This window comes from Pyxicephalus adspersus, chromosome 3 (genome assembly GCF_032062135.1).
Source record: "Pyxicephalus adspersus chromosome 3, UCB_Pads_2.0, whole genome shotgun sequence".
Classification (NCBI taxonomy): Eukaryota; Metazoa; Chordata; class Amphibia; order Anura; family Pyxicephalidae; genus Pyxicephalus; species Pyxicephalus adspersus.
The window spans coordinates 137615776-137631463 of record NC_092860.1 but is presented as its reverse complement, the minus strand read 5'-3'; the positions used below and the strand labels follow the sequence as shown (position 1 = coordinate 137631463).

The 15688-nt window shown below is 37.1% G+C and overlaps 1 protein-coding gene across 3 annotated transcripts in view; it reads right to left on the bottom strand.

The window, feature by feature from the left end:
- The window catches only part of SORCS2 (sortilin related VPS10 domain containing receptor 2), a 515645-nt gene that overhangs the window by 15098 nt on the left and 484859 nt on the right, over positions 1-15688 (bottom strand). For all 3 annotated transcript variants that reach the window (XM_072406487.1, XM_072406488.1, XM_072406489.1), the window contains exons 20-23: positions 11218-11351; positions 9710-9833; positions 8646-8758; positions 2248-2373 (exon numbers count right to left, since the gene is read on the bottom strand). In XM_072406487.1, coding sequence (XP_072262588.1) covers positions 2248-2373; positions 8646-8758; positions 9710-9833; positions 11218-11351 — 497 coding nt within the window. The remainder of the gene's footprint in view (positions 1-2247; positions 2374-8645; positions 8759-9709; positions 9834-11217; positions 11352-15688) is intronic.

The following is a 15688-nucleotide window of genomic DNA, read 5'->3' as shown; positions in this document are numbered from 1 at the left end:
ATTCATTATCTGCCATCTTTAATTAAATTTATCCATAGTCTGTGAAAGGAAATTAAAAAATTTTTCAAGGCACTCTTAAACAAAACACGAACGCGGCCGTTCATCTTTTCATCGATTTAAAAACGATTACCTAAAACAATATCATTGCAGGATGGAGTGTTAATTCATTTAGGTAACAGCTTCGTTTCAACAACATAATTCCGCAATCAAAACATAATTATGGCAGGATGAGTGAAAACAAAGCTTCGCATCTATTCAGCCTTTTATCAGCAACAACAAGCATTTCATTAATCTTCACTAAGGAATGATTTCACTGAACATAGTTTACAAATGAGAAAGTGCTGTTTGCATTGAATTATTCCTGCCTGGTGTGCACAATATTAATGGAGGCTTTAATTAATTTATCAGCTTCAAACAACTAGTTTGGCTTTCAAGCACAACATTTGTGGAGAGTTTGAAAAAATATATATGAGTATCACTTCCAAGGGATTGCTTGAGCTACTGTTCCTGTAAATCTGAGATAGCCACTAAGGTAATGAATAAATAAAAAATCTCCTCCAGCATTCCTGACAATGGCTTGATCTATCTATCCTGGTGTGATGTGATTTCTATGGTATTCTTTACAATGACACGACTATATACTTTGTAAAGTGCTGAGTAGTATACTGGCACTATATAAACATAAGTTAATAATAATAATAATAATCATGTATAGGATAAAGTAACCCCTGCTAATTGATGTTTGTATTAGGAATCTCCAAGCAGTTATCTTATAGTTATTTGAAAAACTAAAGCTAGGCAATGAGAGTGAGTGTTTGCTCTACTCCAAGTTTCCATTCTACTTATCAGAGTACAGTATATACTTTAATATAAATTGATCCAAAAGTTAACAGAGGTACATACTCTTTCCAGGAAAGAAAAATGAAAAACTACAATGACTCAAGTATAAACCTGGGACACAATATGCATGCGTCAATGCTAACTCAAAACACTAACCAACAGAAATGCAAGTAAAATAATGTAAATAAATATATCCAAGGTGTGTAATTTTAAAACATTTATTTAAAAGGGGAAACATTAAAATCAAATTGGCTCAATCTGTATATTTTGCCCATTTTCTCCCCTGATATAAAGCATTTTATAGTTTGGTTATGATAGGCCACTTGCTCTTAAGTGATCTTTTGTGCATCACTGTTGGGCACCAATAGATGGCGCTGTGTCCTCATGTAAATTGTTACAAACAGCTCTGATCTGTCAAGCCAGAGATAATTCAGTTCCAGGACATACCACTAGGTTTTACTCAAGTATAAAGTATGTCTAATGTCTCATTTTCGGGTAAAAAAATCTGTTTATATTCATGTATTTATAGTAATATCGAGGCTTGTTGCCTCCCTTAACAACCTTGACCACTGTGGGCATGTTCTATTACAGTTTTCTATGGACACATGGTGGTAGACAGCACTGGTACAACTGTCGACAGGGCCATACTGGCAGTTTATATTCACAGTCTTTCAGCAGACAAGTTCAGCAGCGAAATGTGACTGCAAAGTATCAATGCCAGAACTATGCAGAGTTGGATGAAATCATTTGCCAACTGCAGCATGATATTCTGCATTATGGGCAGATCAATCTGCTGGCTGATAGTGCCTCCAAATGGTACAATTTGGCCACAATTTATATAAAACAAAGTTTGTAGCTATTCAGTAGCATATTTTGTAAAGTAGAAAGCAGTATGTGCCACTTTTAGACTACAATCTTTATTTTCAGCGTCCTTCATGTCCAGCAAATGTGTACAGCAAAGGATAAAAGAAAGAACAGGACACATCTCTAACAATCAATCACAAATAACAATAATAATTCCCCTTTAGAAAACGGAGAATGTTTTCAAGTGACCGTTGCTAGTTAACATAATATTAGCCACATTTTAGATATAAAGACCTGGACTTCCCATTGATTAAATGAGAGATTCAGATGCTAGTGGGCACACCGGTGAATGTGTGCCAAGAGCTGAAAAATTTGGATGTATGCAAAAGTCTAGGATGGACAAATTTTTTGCTGGAACGGGTTTCTAGTTTTTTGGCTACAGATATAATTCTAATAAACAACTCTCTGATTTCCTTCTTTTAAATAAATTATTAAAAACTATGAATAAAGGTTATAAACTTTTTTTTCAATCAAAATTTACAATTTGAAACTGAAAATCGTATTCTTTACTTTTAAAAGTGAATTATTTAACGCGCTGTGTACCTTGTCATTAGGAATGCTCCTTTTCCTCTTTGGTTGGTTTGTAGAAGGCAGGAGATACAAATCAGCCGTTGTTGGCAGTCCCGGTTTTACAACAGTCACAAGACTTTGTTCTGGAATATTAGTTTCCTGTAAATAGTCCAAGAAAAGATTCCATGAGTATTGGATAACGGTAGAGTATACATTCACAGCAGAACAATATGTGTCCGCCCAACAAATACAATAGGAGAAAATTAATCTTAATCTAAATTAGCCCGTGATTTCCGCATGCAGGGAAAGAACTGTAGACACAAAGCGGGTGAGATTTTTATTGCCCACACAGAAATAAAGACCTGACAGTATTCTTTACCTATCACTATCGGGAATAAAATGTGGTTGCACTGTTCCTTTAATAGCCTTCGCCCTGTTTTTTATTCATTAAATAAGTTTAGGGGTTTTATTTTGTGAATGATTCTCTTCTTTAATTTCAACTGTCCTTTTAAACTGTCGATATGCATTTATATAAATAATTCTGTATAGGTTGGATGAAAAGCCTGCCAAGAAGAAATGACCATAAATCGACTTTTAATCAGGCATGTGTCTGAGGCAGACCCGACATTCACAGTTAAGCCAAGCAGACAGCAGGGTGATATAAGATTTCCAGAGCGGGATGTAGTCTGCTACACTGAGATCTTTGCTTTGGACAGGATCTCACACTATTTATCTTTTGACAATAATAAGAAGCGATCTGTAATTCACATTCAGGATAAGGGAGCTGTATATTTCTTAATCACATTCCCAGATAAACATTTATTCTGCCAGTTTTTGGGTGCAGTCCTGCCAAGGAGGACATCTCTGGATATAAATCATGCTACTATGTTCCTGGGGTGGAACCAATTCCTATAGTATGTGGCTGATTCTTTTAAAGTGGAGAAAAAAAGCAATGAGTTGGAGTTGTAGACCACAGTGTCCAGTCAGAAAGTTTGTAATCTGTAGCCTATAATTAAGCTAAATCCTATGAGGAGAGAAACATTAACCTAAATTGTGTTTTGGAATCATCACCCTGTGATTCATTTGCTGCACTGACACTGATTGCAGTTTAGCAGAATAGATATTGGAAATCAATCATTGTGATTATATTAATTACCAATCATGTGATTACCATGTCAGCTATCAGTGATGGCTCGGTTTGTAAACAGTTCTAACTAACTAACTGTGACATCTCCAGGCATATTCATTCTTTGTTTATTTCTTCATAGAAATACATACAGTATCAATGATTAATAATAAAAAGAATAATAGAGTAAATGAACCTTACATTTCTCACAAAAGCCACCTTCAGACATATTGTTTGACCTTAGCAAAACAAAAATTGGACCAAAAGTAGGACTTTGAAGACCAAATAAATTCTATTAGGATAAGTTACAATAAAATCTTGTAGTAAGTACAATTTTCATACCAATACCAATTTTTATTAAAAACATAAAATCAATGAGCTAGTACGTATCTCCTGCAGGAACAACCATATGTATGTTATTTTATGTTATGGTATGTCAACGGTTTTGCGGAAACTGAGTCCGCTTCCTCAGGACAAAGTTGGAGATACATATTGTTTGACCTTGACTGGACCTCCACTACGGCAGCCATGTATAGGAAAATGGTCCTCATCCTTAACCTTTTCAATATTCAAACATATCTCCAGACAGAGTATTCCTCATGGGCCTCAGCTTCTCCTCCCAATGCTTTAAATGTGGGAAACCGGAAGCAGACTTATTCCACACATTTTGGACCTGCCCATAGATAAAATATTTTTGGCGTATAATCAAACAATATTAATTCAATTTTCTTGTAAACTATGTCCCCTATACCGCAGAATAGGCTATTTTGGGATTTCTGGATCTGCAGGGTTTCTGGGCTACAAGGGGGAAGTAGAAAATTTCTAGCTATTGTCTCCCTGGTCACAAAGAAAGCAATACTCCACAACTGGCTGTCCCCAACCCTCCTACCCTGGAGTTTGTTCCTAGACAAACTTATGTTTGTATTTCAAATGGAGTGGATTGAGGCCTCCCTGAACTAAGAACCTGGAGTGGGGAGCTTCTCCGAAGTCTGGGAATCTTTCATAGATGCTCTCTCCTCCCTTACGAAACAAAGAATCATCCAATATTTTCAACTAACATCTTGGTTTACATATAGATTACTCTATAATAATGATCCAGTGTACATAATTTCAAGCAACTCTCCCACTCTCATAAACTATACTGCCCCAAATTCCCCGGCAGTTGATATTATTATTACACAGTATTTATATAGTGCCATCATATTAAGCAGCGCTGTACAAAGTTTATAGTCATGACACTAGCTGTCCTTCAAAGGAGCTCACAATCTAATGACCCTACCTCAGTCATATGTCATTAGTACAGTCTAAGGTCAATTTTGGGTGGGAAGTCAATTGACCTAACTGCATGTTTTTGGAATGTGGGAGGAAACCCGAGTACCCAGAGGAAACCCACACAGACACGGGGAGAACCTGCAAAGTCCATGCAGATAGTGTCCTGGGCGGGGACCCAAATCTGGGACCCAGCGCTGCAAAGGCAAGAGTGCTAACCACTGAGCCATTGTGCTGCCCCTATACTATAGCACTTCCAAATGTGTGAACTTTTACTTATGGCTCCTATGTGAACTGCCCTAATTATGGTGTTTTCAGCACTTCTTCTCTTGTTTCTTTGTCTTGTTTTGATATGCATACTATATATTGTTTTCGGTAATGTAATATTCTCTAATAAAAAAAAATATTATTCAATAATAATATAAAAAAATGTAAACAATAAAAACATACACATTTATGAATCTATATTAAAAATCTGAGCAAGGCATTTCTTAGAAAAATTGCAACTAATAAAATCCTTATATATCCTAAAAAAGAATGAAAAGAAAATTGGTAGGCAAATTAGCCGTGGAGTTATTGCTACAATAACCAGCGCACATTAAATTGGGTCTGTACATCTAGGTATCTGTTCACAAAAAGGTGAAATGTGATTGAATGCTTTTGGTGACCACTTCATTTTCTGCTGGATTTTAGTCTTCAGTATAAAGGAATTGGTAATATAATATTTTGGCAGCATCAGTAAGTTTCCCCATCAACCAACAGTCTATCCTTAAATTAGAAAATGCAAAACTATATAAAAAAAATGTACTTTTGCAAAATCTGATTGACGAGAGTGGGCAAAGCTCAATTTAAAGTGGAGACAACAGACAAAACTTTTTTAAATGCACCCTCTACCTTGATGGCCATCTGAGACGGACGTCCGACAGAAATCTCCTACCATAGGCTCAACCAAGGTCCCAACAGCTCCCATTAAACTAAATTTGCATGCAACTATTGCTGTGGTGGATCGTGGTGAGGTTCTTAAAAATGACAAGTAGATTCTGGCCGAACAGTTGCTTTTCCTCCTCTGGAGGAAGAACCGCATCTCAACCACACTCAATGGTATTACAAAGCTGCAGTTGTCAGCATAGTAGTTGGAGACGGACGGCTGGGAGAAGCTGACAGCTACGGCTTTTGTGGTCTAAAAAGGGGCCTTTAAGACAATGGGCCTGATTTATTAAATCTCTCAAAGGCTGGAGAGGATACATTTTTATCAGAGAAGCTGAGAGATCCAGCACACCAGGAATGGATCTGCTCAAGAATTGAAAACATTTGCTAACAAATAGCAAATTACTTTTAAGAAATCCATTCCAGGTTTGCTGGATTACCTAGCTTCACCGAATCCACTCTAGGCTTGGAGAGCTTTAATAAATCAGACTCAATATTGTTACTATGTACTTATTGTACAATGTTACTTTTTTAATATTGTGACTCCTCTTGGAGACCTTTTTTATTTGAATAATCTAGTTTACTTTAATATGCTTATGCCAGATGTATTTTACCATTACGATAGACCGCCTTTAAACTTCCCCCAAATTTATTTATAAGAGCAGAGACCAACCAGATTCATTTACTGTACGTTTGTCTGAGCGTTTAGCCAAGGTCTGTGATGTGCAATTGGGCGATTAATCAACTGCCTTGAAACATTCATAAACTGAGGCCATGCAGTGCTAATAATCCCAGATGCCTTCAAACACAGCTAGAGTGATTTCATGCACTGTCAGCAATCCCCAAGCAACTGATCAAATCAATATTAGCACAACAATCTGAAGGACGTTATTTAGCTGGCATTTACCACCTTCCTGTACCCTGATGTATATATATTGATCAGCCAAAACTTTAAAAACCACGGACAAGTGAAATAAATAACAAATTGATTATTTTGGTACAATGGCCTATTGTGGCACATATTGCTGGGGAAGTGAAGGCAGGAGAATGTGCTATGGGAAGAAGGCAGGTTGACAGAGGTCGATCTACTACAGGTAGTCCCCGGAATAAGGACATATGACATATGGACAAGTCCTAGATACGAACAGGGCTTCCCTGCTCTGTCCTATGCAGGATGGAGGCTTGAAGGGGGGAGGGGCGGTTTGCATGACTTGCAGAAGGAATCTTTTGCCAAACACAGCTGAGACTCTTTTGCAAGCTCTGGTAACTCTTTAATGATCAAGACAAACACCGCAGTTGTTTATTTTTTGCATATCAAAGCACAGCTTGCTCCAGGAGGTAATGAATGTATGGGATGCATAAAGTTTTTTTTTTGCTTTGTTAGTGATTAACTCACAGTGATGAATTTATACAGTAACTGACACATGCTGCCTAATATTATGTTGAGACAAACATCTGTTCTAATTGCATTTATTAAAATAATGTACCTGTTCCAACTTACATAAAAATTCAAATGAAGAACAAACCTACAGTCCCTATCTCCTATGTAACCTTGACACTACATGTACTAACATCCTCTAGTCGTTTTGTGAAGTTTATACTTCAACAATTTTTGCCTAAAACCTGACTCAAGATTTTTTTTTTTATTACCAGCCCTGGTAAGAAAGAAAAACCTGGTAAAGCTCTAAAAATCCCTCTTCCTTCCAAGCCTATATTGAGAACTTCAGGATCTGATGATTATACCTAATTCTATCTTGTGATTTTCAAGAACTAAAGAATGACTACATGCAAGGTTTAACTTGCAGCCAAGTGGTCAGACAATCCTCTACGGATATTTGAGTGCAGGTGGAGAAAATCTGGCCTCAGCGCTAACTTCATGGACCACAAAGCCAAGCTACAAAGCTTTAGCACTGAGCTCACTGTCACCAAACAAAATTATTTCTCCTCAGTCATTTCCTCTCAAGCTTCCAACCCACGCAACCTCTTCTCAACAACTGACTCCCTTCTAAACCCCACACCTGCTCCCCCCACAACATCCTTCTCTGCCCAAGACATTGCCACCTACTTCAGAGATAAAATAGACAAAATCAGACATGATGTCTCTGCCCACCGAGCCACTCCAACCATACCTACCCTTCCACCTGTAAATCATCACTGGCCTCCCTCAGCCCTGTTACTGTGGAAGAAGTCTCTTCTCTCATCATCTCCATATACTACCTTTCCTCTTGATCCATTTCCCTCTGATCTACTCCGAGCCCATTCCTCCACCTTGGCCCCTGCCCTAACCGAATTATTCAACCTTTCCCTTTCTACTGATATATATCCCTCCGCTTTCAAACATGGCATAATTCTCCCTATCCTAAAGAAACCCTCACTGGACCCCTCCCTACCCTCTAACTACTGTCCTAGCTCCCTTCTAACATATGTCTCCAAACTTCTTAAACACCTTGTCTACAAAAAACTTCTCATTCATCACAGACATGGCTCCGTATTTAATGTACAGCGCTGCATAATATAAATCCTGTTTAAAAACAATAATAATAATAATAATATCTATGGGGCTGATATATGCTATCCAGCCACACAGCAACTCATAGAAGGAAACAGAAGACCCAAATGTTTGCAGATCAAGAGTTATGTATGGGGGCCATGGCAAAAAGTAGCAATGTCATTCCACTTCTTTCAACCCAAGGGTCCTGTGAAAATTCCTTCTTCTTTTGTTCAAGGCTATGATAAAAGTAGCCATAGAGGAACATAACCCTACAGCTGAGGCTTTTCCGATGGGAATTTCTTTGTTTTGGGTGGCTTAAAAGACCTCTGGTCATGACAGGATTAAAGGATGTATTTTGCGAGTAAACAGATGTTCTGAATCAGTGTCAGTCTGAATTAGTTTTTCACATTATTATCTTATGCAGGTCTTACTGTACAGAATCACCAGCCACATAAACTAATGCAGGTCACCTTGTATTTTAAGTTTGAAGTTTTTGAACTTAAAGATCAGATTTATGGATAGATGCTGCCAAGACTGGTCAGCTCATTAGAAGTTGGAAAGAAAGTATAGAGTATTTTGGAACAGAACTCAGATTTTGTCATCCTTATCCTTGAATACCTTTGCAAGCAGCCGAGTTACTACTCGTCCAATGTCTTCTCTCCATTCTGGGATGTTGGGATTGTACATATCCAGATGTTTGCTGAACATAAGTGGAAGAACTTGGAATTCATCTGAAAAACACCATGATGTACAGATGAACAGCCAAGCTGTATACATTCTTATGTCCTAATGTCTTTACCTAAAACTACCACAGAATATGACTTGATTTAAAAGGAGTACCCAGACCTTTGTACCCTATACCACTTTCTATACTTTATACATCATGTATTCCAAGATTTTGTTTATTGCAAAGATTCTATTGTGTAAACATCTCTCTCTTTTGTATTTCATTGGTGTATGTCACTGTTGGCCGGAGCTCAGCTTTAAATGAAATGTGCAATGACTAAAATAAATAGGGTATGGTTCTTTCCTAGGAAATTATGATTGGCCAGCAGAAATAAACCAAAATACAATTTTATCGAAACACATATAATAAATACAATAGTACGTAAATGTTCACAATAATCCTCAGCGTAAAATAATAATTATTATTATTATTATTAAACAGGATTTATATAGCGCCAACATATTACGCAGCGCTGTACATTAAATAGGGAAATGAACATGAAGTGTAAGGATCAATATGAACCCAATGTCATTGTCATAATCATAATGTTTTGGGTAAGTTGCCTGTACTAGACTGCTGATTAGAATAATTGATTAGATTATTATGGATGAGAAAAGTTTAGGATTTTTTTGAGTCAGTCACAAAAGGGTTGTAAACCCAACACATTTCACCCAATGCGCTTCCTCAGGGGATATGGAGAGCCATACAAAAAACAGGTTAAAAGGTAGGAATGAGAAAATAGGCACTCTGTGGTGTTGTAATAAGAGCGGGGAACATCTATATGATTTATAATGTTTGTAAAAGTAAATGATCGTAAACTCCAAGTAATATGGTTGCTTAAATGTTGAGAAAGAGAAGGTTTTTGTGTGTCAGTGTGGTAACAGCAAGAGACCTTTGAATTCCTTTTATCTATCTGCATGCATTGTCAGCTGTAACAAAACTAATTTTGTCTTACCAAAAACTTGGACAACTTTGGAGTCTTGCAGCATGGAGTTTAGGTAGATAACTTGCACTGTCACCCTGAATTCTCCAGCTTCAGCAAACCTGGTCACAAGGTAACTGTCCAGTGTTAAAAAAGGCTGAAAAACAAGAAATAAGTTGAGATGTCACAGTGATTTCTGCTGCTTCCCGGGGCCCATACTCATTTATGCACCAAATAGGATCACTGTGATGTATATGAAACAATGATCTCTTGGTGGGGAACCACAATGATGTATTGCCATTTTCCTAAAACAGTGTGTTTAAAAATATAATAAAACTATTTAAGTATGAAAATGTGTAAACATAGCAATTGACAAGTGAACCAAGGCATGCCAACACGTTCACGTTAAATATGGCCTGGCCATGTAGACATCAATGACACCAGGACACAAATGGGTTATGTTCTCCCACTATGTAGCATCTTACCTGAGTATATTTATCTACAGGTCAAAAAAAGGTTAAGTGGATTTTTTTTTTAAAAAAAGCCCCTAAAATAATTTTTTTACCAGCCTCTACAATTCCAAAAATCAATATATAACTGCATATCACAAATTATACAAAAATTCAGTGTACACTCCAGGCCCCTTTGCTCGCTGCTTGATTTTTCCTTCGGCAGCTACAAAATTTATTACGTTACCGAATTGGAACACATGGCTGCCCAGCTCCCAATGAGATCATTTGGCTCACACCCTGTAGGAAGATTAGATCCTAAGGAAAAATTTTAAGATTTTTGAAAATTGGAATTGTGCCTTTTTTGGTAGTACCATTTCTCTAAACATAATTCCACCACTTTACGCCTGACCTAAAATACTTTGAATTTTGTCATTTCAGTATTGATGTAAATTATTGTATATCATTCTTCCTAATTGATCTTGTATTGTACATCAAGAAAAACCTTGCATTAACAATTAGAGACCTTAGTTGACAAACATGTAGATTGCTGTTTCAGCTTCTTCTTCTAAAAATGGTAATTGCCTTGTTGTGTCTGTAGGAGACCTGAAAAAAGTATTTAGCAAACAACAAGGCTGCAATGGAACCCCTCATAATCCTTTTATGACAGGTGAGCTTTAAAATAGAACAGTAAGCACCCTTTTACATGTGTCCAATGTTTACTTATTTCCAGCAAGGTGTTATTATACATTGAACCAAACCCTCACCAATCTCTGTGGTCACAGGTTCTTTGGAGAAATTAATCCCTAAACATGAGTGATATCACAAGTCTGCTCTTTCCCCTTTTTCTGAGCAGTGTGTTTGCATTGAAGTGGAAACCCATCAGGCTGCCAGTTCACTGTTGGGAGGTCACAACTAAGAAATGGATGGAAGATAAAAATAAAAAAATAATTTTTTTACAGTGATGATGAATTATTCCGCAATGCCTACAGCTACATAGGTCAGTGAGAGTTTGTTAAAAGTCTTTTTCCTTGTTAAGAATATGTGAATATTCTTATTACCATAACAAATGGAAACATAGGGTAGGTGTACCTGTGGGTTATCTCCAATCCACCAGTAATAGACAGAAAGGTTGGCGTTGTTAGGCTGGATCACAGCTGACAAATTCACTGCTTGATTCTTGCCGGCCACAGACACCACCTCAAGATGGACGGCTTGGAGAGGAGCTGAAAAATAATTATTGATTCTTATATTTTTCTACAAATACTTCCCACAGCATGGCATCATTCAAACATTCACTTCTTAAAGAAAAGCGGTCTAGCAAAGGTAAAAAATCAATTACACTGTCTGCTACCTGCATCTAAATGGGCCACAAAATGCAACGCCAATACAGTTTCAGAAAAACAACAATCCTATGTGTGAAAAAAGGATAATCATGTCTTTAAGCGTCAGACTCATGTGAAGGTCCACTTTTCAGACACATGGGATATGGACATTTCTTATATTATAGCTGGTCTTGTCTGACGCAAACATAGGAAAAACATTCAGACAGGTTACAATTCTTCAACATGTTTCACATCAAATGAATATTTCAAAATGTGTGAACTGTGGATAAAAGCTGTCGGAATCATAGGCAAAACATTCATGAGGAGCCCCTAAATATGTGTTTTTATGTTGCTATGTCATAATAAAACACTCCATGCCATTGTTGGATAGCACATATGTAATAACAAACTCAATAAACAATATAAATATAAATATAAATATACTGTATATTTTCAATATTTGTATTTGCCAATGGCTTATATCAGTGTTTCTCAACAAAGGTTTTGTGGAATTCTATGGTTTAGAAGTTGCTGGGGGTTCCTTGAGCAATGGGCAATTTGTGACTTTCAGGTCATTATCACTGACGCCAATCATAAGTATGTCAGCCAACCAGGAAGATTCCCATGAAGCACAGAACAGGCTGAAAGACAAATAATTCCATTCCAAGAGCTTCCTTTCTTGTGCTCTACGATCTGCAGGATGATATCAACTTTGCCTAGATGCCATGGGCAGAAGATGGGGGTAAGGGAATTTTATATATATCTTGAATTTCATGTACATTATAACCTATTGTAGGTGATTGAAAAGGGGCCCAGACTCTGTAAGTGGACCTTCAGTGTTAGTAGAAAGTCCACTTTAAATTTTTCAAAGGGTCCAATTTTCTTTACTCTTTACAACTCTGATTTGTGCAAAGAATCTTTTGGGATTCCATAAAAATGCCAAACAGATACACAGACCCTCATATAAAACATTTAAATGTCCTTTTTGATAAAGCCGAACATCAGCATAATATTTTTTTTATCTTTTAAAGTTGGGTAGAATTAAGTTTTTTTTGTTGTCATTGCCCTTACTGGGGGAGTTTTCCCCTCACTTCCTCTGAGGTCACATCCAAAATTTAAAGCATTTGTTGAAGAGGGCAAAATCCTTTGCCAATTGGACTCATTTATCAAAACATTACAAAACTGGAGAAGATAGACTATCAAGGGAGAATGTGGGTGATCCAGCAAACCTGAAATCGATTTCTTAAAATCATTTGTTATTAGATGGCAAATGTTTTCAATTCTGGACCAGATCCATTTCAGGTTTGCTTGATTACCCAGGTTTTCCCTTAATAGTCCATTTTCTCCAGCTTTGGGGAGCTTTGGTAAATCAGGCCCAATGTGTTATTGCTTTTTCTGTCTCTATTGGAAAGATTCCTCTCTTGAAGCTTCCTTGATGAAGATTCTATGCTATAAACATTCAATGCAAAACTTGTAAAATTGGGCTTTAATTTAAAGCTATACAGATGACTGACAAAATTTGGTAAAGCAAATTTTTGACCATCTCTATTATACTCTTATCTCCTTCGCTCACAACTGAATTATGCCTAAATTGCTCAGCTAATTAGTCATTGCAATCACTGCATGAAGCCTGGAGATTATCGTATATTAGACTTAAACTTCTGGGCTATAATTGCATAGTTTGTGCAAGGGCTAATTACCGGATAAGTGCTCTCCTGTTCGAGTGGCCGGTGAAAGTCTCCATCCGGCAGAGCTAATGATATGATTAATATCTTGGCAGCAAGTGGCTGATACAAAATTCCAGATTATTGATGAACTCCATCTATGTTGGAATGGTGGCCCGCCCCTGAGCATGTCAGGTTGGGTTCCTGCGGTCTTGTAAGGTTATACACACCATATGGAAACACTACTGTGCCAATGATAATAGATTTCAAAGGCAGTATGAAATCACAGGCTAATTTTCATCTGTTGTGAATAACATCTTGAAATATTTAAAGAAACAAAAGGCAATGTTCTGATGAAAAAACTCAGCAAACTGGATAATAGTGCATAAAATCGATTTACCTGACCTTGAACAACTCAAGGTTGCTTTAAATGTTAAGACTGCCCAAAGTGACTTTACCATGGGCAAGGTGGCCTTTAATAGGATTTCCATTTTCAATATGGTTACTATTCCATTAACTGGCTAACTTATTTTATTATAAAACAATATATCAGTCACCAAATTCTAATTCTGTCTTGTCTTCATATTCTTCACATTCTTTTAATACAACATTTTTAACTTAAGTGTTATCAACATGATAGCCAGTTGGATGAAATGCTGAAAGCTTAGCTCCAGAAAGATATATAAGACATAAATTAAAGCAGCTGTGTAAGACTGTGATATATGGGAAAGATATATAATTCTCTGGATGGATAGAAACATGCGTCTTTAGCAGAGAAAAAAGCTGCTTTATATGCATTTTCATCTTTGTATTTTGCTGTTTGTCTGACCTTATATAAAATATGGTAAAACAGCATTGTTTCCTGGGGTACTTTTTTATGCAAATTCAAAATTGCCTAAATACTATATAATTAAACCATATTACCATATGTTTTACACTAAGTAAAAGATTACACATACTCTAGCAATAAAATACGCAAGTAATCCCCCTGTTCCAGCATGCAATGAAATGCATAAAATATCGATGAATATGCCCATGCCCTGCAATATTTTTAGACAGCCTTCATTGTAATAACATATGCTTTGATTTAATGTCCTTATGTGTGCAGTCTTGGATTAAATAACAGAGATGTAATTTGCTGGCAGAAATTAACACTGGTGGAGCCAACAAAGAAACACACTCCCAATAATTATTTGGCTGGTTGTGGAATATATTCATACAATTACTCATGTGCTTCAAGGCTCTATATTGTTTTATTTCTCTATTAGAAATCATTTAATTAAATGTGTTATTTTAAGCAGGGGATGCAGTAAATTGCAAAGATTAAGCAGTCATGAGATTATATTTCATGTGAAAAAAAATGTTTATTCTCTGTTGGGATGAAAGGACTTGTAAACCTGAAACATACACAATGTTTCTATAAAAGAGTTGCCGATAATGTTCATGGCTTGTAGGGGTCAAGCAAAAGGTAGACAGATGGTTCTAGAGAAGAGATCACATGTGGTCAGCTGATGGTGTGATTGAGGATGAAATGTGCTTTGCTATTTGTGTGATAGGGTAGTTCAAATGTGGTTTGCAAATGGTATTAGAGGAGGTATTAGAGGAGTTCACATGTGGTCAACCAATGGTGTAACAGAGAAGATCACATGTGGTCAACCGATGGTGTGACAGAGAAAATCACACGTGGTCAACCAATTGTGTAACAGAGAAGATCACATGTGGCCAACCGATGGTGTGATGGAGAAGAGCACAAGTGATCAGTGTATGGTATGATAAAGGGGAGTCTGGGTAGTACCTGTGCAGTACCCTCTAAAACTGATACTTAGGGGCTCATGTAGAAAGCAGCTGTAAGGCTATAAAACACAGCGATGTAAATGATGGGTTACATGGGTGGTACCAGACTTAACAACCTCCATGCGAAGGAAATACTGTTCACCATCTACTTCTATTGTCCAAGAGCTGTGTTTTCACTGGCTAGTGGGAACCTGTTGCTAAAATAAATAAAAGGTAGTGTCCCCATTGGCTTATGGCTGGTACAGGCAGTACCTTAACCAGCGAACTACCAGCCAATTGGGAAACTCCCCATTATTTACCTTAGCCTACCATTAACAAAGATATAGCCTGCAATGAAAGTCAGCAAAGTTCTTTTATTTATCCCCAGAAAGAAATTAAAAAAGTAAAATGACCCTAGTGGAAAGATTCTGCCCACATTGACCACGCAGGTAGTTAAGCTCTGTACAAACATTAGATATTTGTCATAATTTGTTTACAGGTGTCCCCCCAAGTCGTGGAGGAGATGGTTAGTAAACTACAGTGTTGGATCACTAATGATTTATACTAGCCAATTCCATCAACTCCATTGATGTCCTCATAGTGGGACATCTCCTTCTCCTGCTTCTCCACTCCTCTACATAGAACAAACACCTGTCTATCAATCATTACTAACCTGTCAGCCTAAACAATCACTAACAATCATTTTAGGCGCCAATAGTTGAAAGTGTTTACTTCGAAATTTGCTCAATGGCAGCATAATCAGACAGAAAAATCAATCTCTGTCCCAACAAAAAAGAACAA